This window comes from Phocoena sinus, chromosome 8 (assembly GCF_008692025.1).
Source record: "Phocoena sinus isolate mPhoSin1 chromosome 8, mPhoSin1.pri, whole genome shotgun sequence".
Classification (NCBI taxonomy): Eukaryota; Metazoa; Chordata; class Mammalia; order Artiodactyla; family Phocoenidae; genus Phocoena; species Phocoena sinus.
This window is the reverse complement of record NC_045770.1, coordinates 32,455,440-32,470,831: the sequence shown is the minus strand read 5'-3', so window position 1 is coordinate 32,470,831 and position 15,392 is coordinate 32,455,440. Positions and strand designations below refer to the sequence as shown.

The following is a 15,392-nucleotide window of genomic DNA, read 5'->3' as shown; positions in this document are numbered from 1 at the left end:
TCTGGACCACTCCCCTCCCCCAACTACCTGACAAAGGTCAGCACACATCTTAGCCTGGTCTTTATTGGCCCAGGTGCATATCCTGAGGCTTGTCCTGGGATTATTTTACAGGTATCTCAAAAGTGAGTCGGGCCACCTAAATTTCCTTCAACAGATAAATGGATAAAGAAGATGTGGTATGTTTATACAGTGGAATATTACTCAGCCATAAAAAAGAATGAAACAATGCCATTTGCAGCAACATGGATGAACCTAGAGATTATCATACTAAGGGAAGTAAGTCAGACAAAGAAAGCCAAATATCATATGACATCACTTACATGTGGAATCTAAAATAACAATACAAATGAACTTATTTACAAAACAGAAATAGACCCACAGACATAGAAAACACATGGTTACCAAAAGGGAAAGGGGGAAGAGGGATAAGTTAGGAGTTTGGGATTAACATATACACACTACTATATATAAAATAGATAACCAACAAGGATCTACTGTATAGCACAGGGAAATATACTCAATATTTTTAATAAACTATAAGGGAAAAGAATCTGAAAAAATAGATATATATGTATGTATAACTGAATCACTTTGCTGTACACCTGAAACTAACACAACATTGTAAATCAACTCTACTTCAATTTTTCAAAAAGTGATTTGGGTGTCTGGGAAGACAAGGGGTAAAAGATGTCTGAGGATTGTATCACCCAATGTCTGACAGAGATGCTCAATTATAAGATCCTCAAAGATGAAGTGCTTCTTGCACATATTCTTATTTAATCCTCACGTTGACCTCGTGAGGAAGGCATTGTTAAACAGCTGAGGAAAATGAGCCTCAGAAAAGTTCAACGTTAGTCCAAGCTCACATGGGGGGTGGTAAGTGGCAGCATGGGGTCTCCCTCCAGATCTGTCTCTGAAGCTCTGTGTGTTTCTCTGAACCACACTGCCACACATTGGCACCAGCAGGCTGGGGCCATCCTGCCCGGTTCCTCACACATCCTGTCGCCAGCCTGCCTGAACTGTGTCAGTGTGACCTCCCAGGTCTGGATAGAATACCTTGTGGTTTGGCTAGCAGCCAGGCATAATGGGAACAAAAAAGGCCCAAGTTGGATGTAATGTACAACATGGTAATTATAGTTAATAATACTGCATTGTATATTCGAAAGTTGCTAAGAGAGTGGATCTTGAAAGTTCTTGTCACAAGAAAAAAATTGTAACTGTGGTGATGGATGTTAATTAGACTTATCATGGTGATCACAATATACACAAATATAGAATTATTATATTGTATACCTGAAACTAACATAATGTTACATGTCAATTATATCTCAATTTTTTAAAAAAGAGAATGAGGGGTTTCCCTGCTGGCGTAGTGGTTGAGAGTCTGCCTGCCAACGCAGGGGACATGGGTTCGAGTCCTGGTCTGGGAGGATCCCACGTGCTGCGGAGCAACTGGGCCAGTGAGCCACAGCTACTGAGCCTGCGTGTCTGGAGCCTGTGCTCCGCAACAGGAGAGGCCACAATAGTAAAGTCCACACACCGCGATGAAGAGTGACCCCCGCTCACCGCAGCTGGAGAAAGCCCTCGCACAGAAATGAAGAGCCAACACAGCCAAAAATAAATAAATAAATTAAAAAAAAAAAAAGGACAGAGAATGAAAGAAATTCTGAGAGGTAAAAGTCAAAGTCACAGGATTCCATGGACCCACAGATTATCACCTTCCAGGTGGTAATTACCTGGTTGGTAGTAATTACCACCAACCAGTCAAAGACTGGGTTGATATTTGCTCTCTTCCCATTAGTTGTCAATGAGATTTTGGTAGAAGAGTCTCAATTATTCCAAGCAAATGGAAACCCTTAAGGGGCAGAATGCCATCACTGACTTTCTGTTCAGGGTAGCTGTCTTGCTCTGTGGAGAAATTTTTAAAAACTTTAGAGACATCACTTTTTTTTGGCACCTCACATTAATCTCAGGATGTCAAGTGTACAGCAAGGATTACTCCCCTCATCTGATGATAAAGGAAACCAAGGTGGCAGAGATAAAGCCTGCTTCCCTCTGCCCCTTTCTCCCTGGCAATTCTGATTGCACGGTGTCACCCAGGCAGACTTCTCAACTCTAATCTCTCTTCTGGTGTGGATGAAAGGTGATACCCAGAAGGTTGGGACCAGAATACAGTCCTCAAAAAGTGGGGAAACAAAGAGCCCAAGTCAAGGCAGATTTGTGTGTTCTCTCTCTCGGTCTATGGGTAGATCCCTATGGTGACCAGACAGAGAGAGCCTCGCAGCATTAGAGATCTGGGTCCCTCACTAGACTGCACTGCTGACCGAGCCAGCAGGAGGTTACTGGGGGTCTCATGTCAAAGTGTTTGGCCAGCAATTCTTAAACAGGTCTCCCTCAGGAGTTTTCTCTGCCTAAAGCCTGTTCTATTTTTCTTCTCCCAAGGTATAGCAAGCCCCGTTGGGGTATCAAGTGGCACCAAACACATTCATCCAACAAATGTATTCATTCAGAAAATATTTTTTGAGCACCCAGTATGTGCTGGGAACACTGAAAGTGCCTGTGACATAAATCCTTGGGTTATGGCTCTCGAAGGGTTATGCAAAGTCTTCTTTGGTGGCAATAGCATCATGAATATGGTGAAGTAGGCCACGTGAGGGAAAAATTAGTCATTGCTGCTCTTTGATGCATTTTGTAAAGCCTGCCCTTGGATCCTGCATTCTCCACAGCCTTCTATTACATTTCTGCTGTGTATTAAGCCAGGGACACTGCTATGATATTCTTGGTTGTAAAGTGTCTAATTGAATGGCCCCATATTCTGGATTTTTTCTTGGATCCACCTACATCTAAAGTTACCAATTCTGGGTCTCATTCTCTAGAGGTCTAGATAAATTCATTCAGTTTGATGATCATAATTGGTTAATGTATCACCCTTATTAAAATTACATTTCAGAGGAACATACTATACCTCTACTTAAAGGAATACCAACTGGTGGGCAATTTGAAGGACCTAGTTGCGTCATGAGGTATGTTGGTCCAGGATATATGTATAACTCTCAACACTTATTTAGTTTAATGAAGTAAGCAGCCACCTGTGGAAACAGCCCTGTTTCTGGAGGGTACACACTTGGGGTTAAACCACCAAGTACAAGTAACCCAGAATCTCCTTGATTTCAAGAAGATCTTAACATCTCCTCTGCAGACTCAAAAACAGATACTATTTCTCAAATTTCCAAAGATCCGTAGAAAACCAAGTAGCATTTTAGAATTCTGACACAATCTATAGTTACAAAGAATACCGTCCTTGGCACTGTACATTGGGAGTGGAGTGGACGCGGTCAGTGCTTCTACAGATGCCAACAGACCTCTTTACAGCGCATCTCCTCCTGACATCTGTGTGCTTTTGCTTCTAAATGCCTGTACGTGACGTGTTCTCTGGAGGGGCTGCCCTTGGGCCACTGAAGGTTTATATTATATATTAAATGCCTGGGAGTTTGCATCCCCCTGGGGCAGCCCTTAAGCAAAGGACTGATGGGCCAGGGCATGAAAGTCCAGAGGCAGAACCTCAGAATTCCTCTGCAGGGCCAGGCTGAAGTTACCCTTAGCAGGGTTTTGCCTGCATCAGACAGTTGTGTGGATTTCTTCTTCCCTGTCCTGCTTTCCCCAACTCTTCATCAGTTGGTCCTGGGCCTAGAAGCATTGCTTCATTCCAAGTCTGCTTCTGGGGAACGTTCTTTAAGACACGCTACATAAAGACAAGCAGCGTGCCAAGCTACAGATGTACTTCCAATACCGCTGTTCCCAGAGGGTAAAAGGAGCAATGCTTCAGCCTAATGCAGGCTTGTCTGAAATGTATGCTACTTCCAACCAGAAGCCTCTCTGACCTGAAATAAAGCACTCCACTTCCCCCCTACACCTTGATGCTCCTCCTGGGAGCTTTCATGGCATCGATCAGGCGACATGACTGACTCCTGTGTCTGACTAAGAACTCCTTGAGGGAAGAAACTGTGTCCTGACTGTTGTTTGAATTTTAAGTGAAGTGACTGAATAAACTCCTATTGCTGACACCCACAACATCCCAGGTGCTGCACTGGGCATGGAGATGCATAAAAATCACTGGAATGAAAGTATCAATAGCATTAGATACTTCTCTTGTAAAGCACAGGTCAAAGCACACTGAATATAGTATTATTTTAATTTTATGATAATGCATTTGATATTAGTATATTTGCAATTTTCATGATATATTGTAAAATACTAGCAGGCTGCAGGCCTGGCGCCTGCTTGGAGGAGGAGGAGGAACGAGTTACAGTCAGCTGCAGAGAGGCTACAATTAACGTCCAGATTCTCTAAGAATAGGTAGTAGTGGATTGCTGGAAAAATCATTATTCTCCCATAATGCCACAACCTCAGCCCAGATTGCTTAGAGAATAAAGTTGTTTTTTTCTAAATGTGCTGATCCTATAACATATTAAATGATATTTCCAAGCACAAACAATACTTCAGGACTTCTGATTTGTCCTGAAGGATGGACGTTCAAAACGCTCTAGCCTTTGACCACTCCTCACACCAAGGTTATCTTTATAAAGCCTACCAAGCTCTTAAGCCATCAGCCAGATGTCATCGGTTTAAGAGAGAAAAACTCAAACATATTCCAGGTGGTAATTAGAGACCTGATTTAGGGGTTTGTGAGGAAAAGTAACTGGGCTCCAGAATGGACAGCATCAGGGAGAAGCAACAAACTATGACAGTCTGTTCCTCCTTATTAATGAGGCTAAACGCTGAGTGAACTAATGACACAGCCGAGGATTAACAGTATCCTCTTAGTCAATCGTGAAAGACGACTGAATCACGTCTTTGAGAAAACTCAATAGGCTAGACCCATAAACGAATTAATAAGAAAAAAGCTGGCATGTGATCAATTCATTACTGCCTACTACTTCTTGAGCCAAAGGATAACTATCTTATTAAACAAAAGTATGAAGTGAATGAGCCATGTTGCTTACCCTCCAAGAAGGAGGTAGAAATCAATCAGGAATGCCAAGATTTCCTTACATGGGTTTGGTATGTCCTCTAATAAATGAGATGAAACCACAAACCCTAGCAGGTAAACTAAACCTAACACAAATGAGTCCAGGCTTCATTTCCTACTTTGTGGATGCTGAAGAATTTCTTCCCAAGTGTTGTATAGCTCTCTAGGATGAATAAGTTAAAATAGGCCTCATGGAACTACTGATTATAAGTCAGTTCTGTATTCTGTTTCTAGTACTGCTATTGGCACTGGTACACAGCACATTGCAATGAATATAATAGGTTTTAAATAAAAGTTCTGTGAGTGGAATTTAATATGGTACCTGCCCTAAACCATCTTATGATATTATTTTAAAATGATAACAAAATTATTACAGTGAAAAGTAACAAATATGCCTTGAAACTTTCCTAAATATTGTTCATATATGATTCCTTTTTTTCAAGGATGGCAGATATGTGGCATGAGGGCCAACTTCCCATGTGCATGGCAAACATTGTTAATTGTCTCTATATCTCTCTTTCCTCCTTTTCTCTACGGGGGCCTCAGATTCCTTCTCAGCACAATGCTCCAGACACTGTATATCAACCAATCAGAGAACATGAGTTGAAACTTAAATGTCATAAGATTTTATGAGGTTTAAGAGGGAGAGATTTAAGACAGGGTAGAAAAAAGAATTTGAGAGCCATATCCTTTCTCCACAGTTGCTAACATTAACTGAATGCTTATATGTGCCAAGTATGATTTTCTGAGTCTAAGAGGTATTAACCCATTTCATCCTCACAGAAATTTTATGCAGGAGATGATGTTAGCTTTTTTTTTAATCTGTGGAATTTGGATAATGAGACCCAGAAAGGTTAAACAACTTAGTGAAAAATGCACAGCTGGTAATTGTCAGAGCTGGGATTCAAGCCCATATTTTCTGGCTCTAGATCCTATACTCTGAGCTACTAGACTGAAAAGAACTCAGTAGAAGAGGTAGAAAACATATAGAGACTAGGAAAAAAGGTTGAAATCATTGAAATGAAAAAAGAAAGAAAAGGACAAGTGAGAAAAGAAACAAATAAAATCCAGATTTGTAAGCATAATGTTTTTTTCTAAGATCATAACTATGCTTTGAAAAATGTCTTTGATCATATATATATACACATATATGTGTGTATATATATACATAACATGCATATATTATATATGTGTTATATGGTTATAGACTAAATATAATGACAAACTATATATATGTATAGTGTGTACATATATTCTTATACGTATTAATAGTAGCGACAATATGACATGTTAACATTTTTTGAAATATAAGGTAACACTGAAATTTGACCTTTTCCAACTAGTCTGAGAGTACATTTTCTGAGGAAGAGTGAAAGGTAAATGTCAGATAACTGAATCACAAAATACTGGAAAGGTTAAGGCAAAAGCAGAGCATTGCCATAGTACTTTTAGTCTCAGACATGATAATTAGTAAACTTAATTTATTCTGAGTCTGTTCTTGTGGTGCTATGAAAGTCTATTTTCATGAACAATGATGAGGACAGAAAGGCAGGGCAGTGAAGTTCAAGACTCACTTCTCAAATGTCATCATCAAGGCTTCCTCTAATGATTTAGGAAAAAAAGTAATGTTCTGTGCATTTACTAGAGGACATGCCTGTCTGCCTACTTTTTACACACTGTTCCTACAGTTTATCAGTGGACAATGGCTTTCAGAGTGGGCATTAGAAAAAGAAGAAAGGTAAAGCATTCTGAGATTCTGGACATACCTATTTTCTCTTGGTTTTTACTTCAGTGTTTTTGATAACATTATACTTGGAGAGTACTATGACTATGATGAATCTGAAAAACTAATTTTTAGTACTGTGACTTATGTAATCTCCTTAGTATGTAGAACTCCCCTTACCATTGACTATGTGGGCTATTTGATCTGTCATTTTCAAAGAGTTTGAAAAACATGAATCAATATCCCTATGATCCACTTACACTGGATAAGTTATCAAGTGACACTAATATAAAAAAAGCCTATCATACAGTTGGTCAGTGTCTCTAGCTATTTACTCAGTTGTACAAAATTTCTACAAAACTTGATTCCAAAATGAAAGCTTTTGTGACTTGTGAATAGGTGTTATCATATTCATCCTGGAGAAGTATTTTTAAAAGTTTCCATAGAAACATTTACAGTTGTTGCTGTAAATAAAGAAGAAACTTCAAGCAATCATTCTAGTGATTCAAGAAAAACAATACATTTGCCTTAATTACCTGGGTCTTTAATAGAGTTTGTGGTATATCTCTAACCTCAGCTAGTCACACGTAAAAGTAAAGACTCAGAATATAAGTCAATGTTGTGTACGGTAACAGATGTTTGGCTGAATTTTCAACTTCTGCCAGTGGTCGGGTGCCGAGCTGTGCTCCTACACAACCTCTGGTTAACTTTCTCAGGTAAGTTTCCAGAGTACAACACAGAGGTCTGGGTCAGGAACTCACATCCTTTTTTGCTCTCCAGTGATTCAACCTGCACCCTCTGCACTGAAGGGCAGAGACTCTAACTACAGTGTAGGACCTCCCACCCAGCACCACTCAACAGAGCTGCGGGGACAGCTGCCATGGCTTTCATAAACCCTGCCTGGCACACAATGACGATGGACGGTTTCAGAGTGAAGAAGGAGGCTGTATCTGCTTGTTAGAATCAGAATAGATGCAGGCCATATTTAGAATGTGGCACTTAGAGAAAACCCTCGGCCCAAAGCTGGAAATTGGTCCTGACAGTGATTCTATTGGGGCACTCATAGGTCAGGCTGCCTGTTTGGCAAATACTACTGTATAGTCTCTCCATTTTAAGTAAAATTTTAGTTTTTGGTTTTCTTTTACTATTCACATAGTGATAAGATTAATACTGGAATAGTGCTGGATGGGTGGCAGAGATTGTCCAAATAAAGTCAATCTGTTCTCATCAAGTCACGGCCACTGAATTCACTATTTCTCCCTTAGTGTCCCACACTCATGCCCAACTCTTGGCCTTGCTCACACTATCCCCACCTCTTAATATACATCTCCATCTTTTATTCTTTTTTGTATCTGCAATCGTTTTGAAGCCAAATATTCTTTTTACCCCTAGCCTTTCTTGATTAACATGATTGCGTATCTCTGGACTGGGTATAGAATGGAATTTTGGCTTTTCAGATACAGCCCATTTTTCCTCACCTAGAGGTTGAAATATAAACTTCACAATGAGACAACCACACTCCAAAATAGCTGTTCAAGATCCCAGGTAACTGTGAGGTCTCTGCTGAGAGGCAGGTCTAGGTTTTGTTCCTGTTTCTGACACTTGCTCTATGTGCAAGTTACTTAGCCACTAAAAGTCTCTGTTTTCTCATTTCTAAAATGAGGATAGTAACAATAGTTACCTCATATAGATGTTGCAAGCATTAAGTTAGATTAAATTATATAGAGCATGGAAAGCATTTATCACAGTGCATGGCACATGGTAGGTGCTCAATAAACACTTCTTATAGTTGTATTAAGTCTTATTTCTTTACTTTGTTGCAGATTCCTTGAGGTCAGACACATTTTTTATTCCTTTTAATCCCTGGCAAAGTTTTAAGCAGACTAGATTCTGGTGATTCATTTTATATTCCTAGTAAAATCATATTGAATTTGTGTTATTTCTCAGTCTCAGAGTAATGAGAACAGCAGAGAGTCAAACTAGGCAGCGATGTACAAAACCAGGGGCTTCATTTTGTTCTTTGGTGGATGGTCTGCCATGAGGAGTGGGCAGGGCTTGGTGCCTCAGGGAGTAGCTGTATGGTCAGAGTGCCAGATATCATTGTTCTGTCCTCCTTATGGTACCCAAACTTCCAGAAAGCACCAAACCACAGAGGAGAAATATGAGAGACAGCAGTTTGGATAAACACATTTAAATTTCTTAACCACCTAATTTGAAAAGATTAAGCTTACTGCAACATGAATACAGGATTTAAAGCCAGGGGTCTTGAGATATTTGAAGGATCATTGTGCTTTGACAATCCTTTGCCAATATGCCTTGAATTAAGTTCTTGCTGGAATTTTTAAAGCCTTTCTTAAAATATGCTTGAGTTGTCTTTTTATCTTCCAATTAAAAGGAAATTAGAAGAGATGCCAATTCAGCTGCACTTCAAGGAAAATGTGTTGACTTCAGGACATTTAATTTTGAACAATAACAGGTGGCACTTGATGGCAGTGTCTTTTACTGAGGAACTCATTGTCATGCCTGTTGCATTTCCTAAAACTTACATCTTGTCAAGTCAACCCAACTTAAAAGACACTGAGACATCTAAATACCTTTTCCAGAATCTTCTGGAGTCAAGCCCATTTGCTGTCATAGGGGCTTGGAGGCGAGTCTCTGGCATGGCGTGACACACAAGCTTTATGCATTTAGATTATTTTAATTTGCAGAAAGTGCATTTGGTTTTGAGGTTGATTTTTAAAATTTCTGATTCAAATGTTGTCACAAAACATTTGAAAACAGACCTTTTCTGTATCACTAAATAATTTCTCAATAAGTAATAACCATAAACACAAAATCACTGTATATAAAACTCTCAGCTATATTTTCTGATCTGGTTACATAAAGGTTTTTTGATGTAAACTAAATCAAAGTTGGGGCTAAATAGATTCTCTGAAACCATTTTATCTTTTTTTTTTTTTTTTTGCGGTACGTGGGCCTCTCACTGTTGCGGCCTCTCCCGTTGTGGAGCACAGGCTCCGGATGTGCAGGCTCAGCGGCCATGACTCACGGGCCCAGCCGCTCCGAGGCGTGTGGGATCTTCCCGGACCGGGGCACAAACCCGTGTCCCCTGCATGGGCAGACGGACTCTCAACCACTGCGCCACCAGGGAAGCCCCTGTGACCATTTTATCTTTAAAATGAAATTTAAAATTTGCTTGAATTTAAAGCAGCACTTCCAGTCAATGCTCAGCATCATCCAAATGTTGACAGTCTTTGGGTAGCTGAATAGTGAACCTTCATTTCTTTCTTTTAGTTGTTTTCGATATGGCCTCATATCATCAGTAAGTAATAGCAACCTCTTGGTAAATGCTCATGAATTCAAATTCCTGTTTTATATATTTTGAGAGGAGGGTAGGACATACTAAGTATTTGCAAGTTCCCTCAACACGTTTTTTGCTTTACATTTGAGGCCAAACATAAGAATTCACCTGTAAAGCCCCTTGGAAATGGCACAAAAATTGTGCTATAATTGAAGCAAATAACGATAATTGTTTGTGGCTTTGATACTTCTCCAATAAAGTGTTCTTATTTGGCCAATAATTTTTCAATAAAATAAAAAATTGTACATTGTACAATAAAAAGTATAATATAAAGAGCTTTTGAGTATCTGTATTGGCTGCCAAAGAAAATAGGACAAGTATTTCACATGCACATGTGCAAACACACACACACACAGACACACACACACAGAACTGAACTATGTTTCCAGAGTTCAGTGAAGGAAACACTTTTTCACTGGTAAGGGTAACATTTTTAAAGAGATGAATCAGAAAATTTAGGAAAAATTTAACCCCGTTTTGCAGATATTATCAATCATATTCTATGGGGGCTAAGAAGGGTAGATGATTAAACAGTATTCTCTAAATGGCAAGAGATTATTTTTCTCTAGATTTCAAGTCTGGAAGTCACCAGCAAGGGATCCATAGAGCAGGCAAGAAGGTACCTGAAATCTCCATCAGGGAAATACCACAATATGGTGTGTCTGCCCTGCCAGCTAAAATGATTCCCAGGCAGACACTACATGGCAATCACATCATCACAATAGTTGTACCCAAGAAAGCAGATTACAAAACAAGCACCAAACAACTGGGAATAATTTTCATCATAATCTGCAACCTTTAGCCTGAATAATGAAATTTAATCATCAAAAATATTAAATAGTATAGTTCCAAATAATAGGATGACCCAAGTTATCTTTGAACATTTTCTTCTCTAAAATCTGGTCATATTGGCACTTAAAAAAATAAATCAGAAAATAACATGGCTTCAAGTGGACAAATAAATATGAATTTTAAAGAAAGACTTTGCATTATCTATTGCTTTCCTCTTGATTTGGTTTCATTGATAATTTCTCCCCAAGTTTTCTAATAAGTTCTGCCAAGTCTTCTGAATTTTGAGATTTTTCTTCAAGAAGTTCATAGCGGAGACTTGAGATGTCCTGTTTAATTTCCTTCAGCTCCCCTTTGCAAAACAAGAGTGATAAGAAGTCAATTGTAAATACGTAATGCAGAGAAACTAGTGATTCTGGGATAGATTGAAATGAGCCTTAATGCCACACACATCTGTATTTTGAATCCCTTCAAAGGAAATCACTTTTTAATGGGAGCAGGTTTCTATTTTCTCAGCTCTGTATTTTGGTTAGTGAAAAGATTATAGAGAAAACTTACAATGTCGTCCTCCTGAAGTCAGTGGAAGGGAAACACTGGTGGCAAATGTTACAGGGTTTGGGGGCAATGGACCCTTACTATCCCCAACCACTTCCTTCTCCCTCCAAGCCCCCCACGGATATAACACTGTTCGCTCTCCCTATCCTTGGGTTTTATGTGTGCGGAGGTGGAGGGTAGACTGTAGTAGTTACTTCATTTTATATAAGGGACTTGGGCACCCATGGATTTTGGTATCCACACAGGTCCTGGAAACAACCTCCCACGAATACCAAGAGATGACTGTAGTTACTTATCTAGCAAGTGTCATCTGCCCCCAACTGCGGAGACATAGCCTATTTCCCCAGTGTGTAGCAGTACTGATGGTTGGCGAGATCCTGTCTTCTCCTGTTGAAGCTCACCCTTCCCACGCCCATCTCTCCAGCTCTCCCTCAGCTCTGCTTTAGGCCCCAGGTCCTGGCTTATGCTCAGGGGCTGACTTGTCCCTGTGTTCAACTCACCTTCATTCACTTCATCACTCTCCTTATCTATCTGGGCTTGTAATACATATCTTTTGATGAGCCTCTTCATTATTTTCTAGACAGAGAAAAGAGAAATCCATCTTAGTTTTATGTTCATGATAAATCACTCATTTGGAATAAGTTTCTGATTTTTTCTCTCTTTAGTAAGCACTTCAGAAATGATAGCTATGAAAGATTAAGATGATTTATCTGGTAGGGGATGCATACTATCTCCAGATTTTAAAAGTAATTTTCACATCACCAGGACTAATGACTCAAAAGTTAATTCTTGGGAAAAGAATAAGTTCAGAGCAAACATCTAATCCTTGATGTTCATTGTTTGTATTTTACTTGAAAGTGTTAGAACAAGACACAGCCTTAACAGCTGGGCAGGTCAGAGGTGTGCACTTCTGCACGTGGAAATGGAAAGTTAAGCAAATGTGCCCTCATTTATGGCTTTTCCCCTCCATTACAAAGAAATGGAGCCAGTTTTGATTTTATACTTGCTAATAATTTAGGAATGGCTAGCTTCGATGTAATAATATTTCTCCAGTACTTGAGCTTCCACCATGAGGATATTGCTTTTACTATGTACTTTTCATAAAAAGTAAGAGGCTCAGCAAGTATGCAGGAAGTCCTGGGTGGATATATAGCTAAACCAAATCTTGCTACCTAAACCCTAAACTAAATGATAGTCAAATCCCACTTTCAAGAACTTATCCTAATGATGTAATTAGGTACATGGACAACTATGTTCATAGTAGTCTACTTATAATAGTGAAAAAAAAAAAACAACCTTAAATGGCCATCAATAGAGGATTATTTATTTGTACAAAGGAATATAGTACATCCATTAAAATTAATATGAATATATGTTTTGTGAAGTGAAAAACTATTATTCATTATATAAGTCTTGTTAACTCATTTATATAATATTACATATACATTTCTATAATAATATTAAAATATATGTAAAATTATATACATACATATAATCATCTGGAAGAATATTCACGAACAGTAAGTAGTCTTTACTTCTCAGTGGTGGGGTTTTTTACTCTCTTCTTTATGTTTTTTGTAAGATAGACTTTTTTTTTTTTTTTTTTTTGCTGTGTTCATGTACTGGAAGACTTTATATAGTTAGGACAACAGTTCTACTCAAATCGATCTATAGATTTAACACAGTCACAATTTTGGAATACACAATCAATTCTAAAATTTATATGGAAAGGCAAAGAAACAGAATAAACCAAACAACTTGAAAAAGAACAACAATGGAGAATTCACATTAGTAAGATAGGCTTTTTACAATAAACGTGTAGGCTCTAAATTCCATGATGGCAAGATTTCACCTATTTCGTTTGCTTCTATATCTCTAGTACTTAGAAAGTGCATGGTACGTGGTAGTTACTCAATAAATATTTTTTTGAATTAGTGTATTATTTTGATATTGAGAAAAATATCATAACAGTTCATTTTCACTTAAATAATCACATAGTTTGAGTTTCTAAATATTACAAATAACTAGTCTTATTTCTTTAAAAATTAATGCTTACCTGATATTGTCTTGGAGGATTACTGAAACTGTTTAACTGGAAATCTTCTGAACTTCTTAAGCTTGATTGTTTACTATGTCCAAACTGTATTTTGAAAAGAATTAGAAATTGATTATCATTTAATTTTTTTTCAATGTGATGATATTTATCTCATTGTTATATATGTGAACTAAGTCTCGTATATATAAATAATCTTTTCTATATGTATAGTGCCATTTTAACTTAATTTGCTTAATATTCTGTCTTCCAAGACAAATCATAGACACTTTAGGTGTGTTCAGCCTCTCAGTGTCTATTAGAGGTTGTCTGAGGACACTCTTAGACTTTGTGGCTATCAATCATTTTGTCATGAGAGTCATGTTTTAACATTCCCACAGATACACCCTTGGTGGAGGAAGAGGCAAACAAGTTGAGAAAATAATGGTGGTGATCTCAGAAGTCCATTGATGAGGGATCCACAGTCCAGCATGATGGACTACACCATCCACACCTGCAGTAGAGACTGTGATAAGACTCCTGAAGAAACACCAGGGTAAGACTTTGTTGTAGGATAGGATTCAGGTGCCAAGAAAGCACTAATAAACCATTTGAATTTTAGGATATATATATAGTATCCTATCTGGTCAGCACTTTTCAAATAATACATTTGCTTGAATAGGAAAATAACAAGGAAAGTAATCTGCAAGAGAGGTGGTAAAGTACCATATTAACATGATAAGAGGATGATTAAAAACCTCTTTAAGGCATTTTCTAAAGGGAAAAAAGTGGTTTTACAAAGAAATAAGTAGGAGAAATTGAGCAAAACACAACATCTCCAAATATATATTTTTGGGGGTGTAAAACTCTTTTCCAGGGGAGAAGAAACTTCAAGACTATCTACTAAGACAGCCATGATTTATATTTCCCAATGGCATCTAAGTTGCTACAGGTAAAGCTCAATGAGACTCAATTAAAATCCTTGACTTCAATGCATTGATGCTTTAAATGGCCACATGCTGAATTCAAGCAGCTATGCACACATTCATCCATTAAACAGGTATGTGTGAGTGACCTCTATATGTAAGGTGCTGTGCTATGTTCTGAGTATTTAATGAATAACATAAATAACTATGATCTAGCTGAGTTATAATAATAGGAAAAGTATGGCAAGGCTGACAAGATTCATATTCATTGTGAAGGTATTGTTTAGATAGCATCCTTTTCCATGTAGCTATTTGCCTTTTATTTCACCCTCTCTAATAATGTCAGCAAAATGTCCGTATTTTTTTTAACTTTATATTAACTTTTAAAAAATTAAGATAAAATTTTACAATTGACCAAATTAACCAGAGGGGCAGCTTGGGTTCTGTAGAAGAGCACTTGACAGAAACCTGAAAACTCAAATCTGGCTCTGCCACAAGTTAGCTGTGGGATACTAGGTGAGAAGCTGAAACCCTACAATCTCTTCTGACAGTGAAGGGAATGCCCTAGTTGACCTCTACAGTCCTTCAAGTCCTACTAATTTATGAATTTGTGAAACAGATGCAAACTTCAACATATTTTAATAATATTTTAATGTTTACTTTCAAATTACATAATCATTTATTTTTATAATATTATAAAATATAATGATATTTAATATATTAGATATGATTCCTGGATTTCAAACTATGATTTATGCTTTAAAGACATCATTAAACATGATGACCAGAGTCATCACTTCCATCCCCCAGCTTTTATGATAAAGCATGGAGGGTGAGGACAGGTTCACAATCAGAGCAGAAGGATCCAGGCAAAGGGAATCTTTGTGTGCATCACGTCCATCTCTTCATGAATGCACAGCCTCATGGTGGCAAATCATTAATTTGATGTCTCCTTCTTTTGTTAGAGGCCACTAACA

At 38.1% G+C, this 15,392-nt stretch overlaps 1 protein-coding gene across 5 annotated transcripts in view; it reads right to left on the bottom strand.

The window, feature by feature from the left end:
* Positions 1-10,910: 10,910 nt before the first annotated feature.
* TRPC6 (transient receptor potential cation channel subfamily C member 6) overlaps positions 10,911-15,392 on the bottom strand; it is a 117,143-nt gene continuing 112,661 nt past the window's right edge. For 3 of the 5 annotated variants that reach the window (XM_032640174.1, XM_032640175.1, XM_032640178.1), the window contains 3 exons: positions 13,514-13,597; positions 11,958-12,033; positions 10,911-11,254 (listed from right to left, as the gene is read on the bottom strand). In XM_032640174.1, the coding sequence (XP_032496065.1) occupies positions 11,103-11,254; positions 11,958-12,033; positions 13,514-13,597 (312 nt within the window). In that variant the 3' untranslated portion in view covers positions 10,911-11,102. Of the gene's footprint in view, positions 11,255-11,957; positions 12,034-13,045; positions 15,387-15,392 lie in introns of those variants that run through there. The other 2 variants (XR_004351097.1, XM_032640177.1) reach the window with 2 other exon arrangements.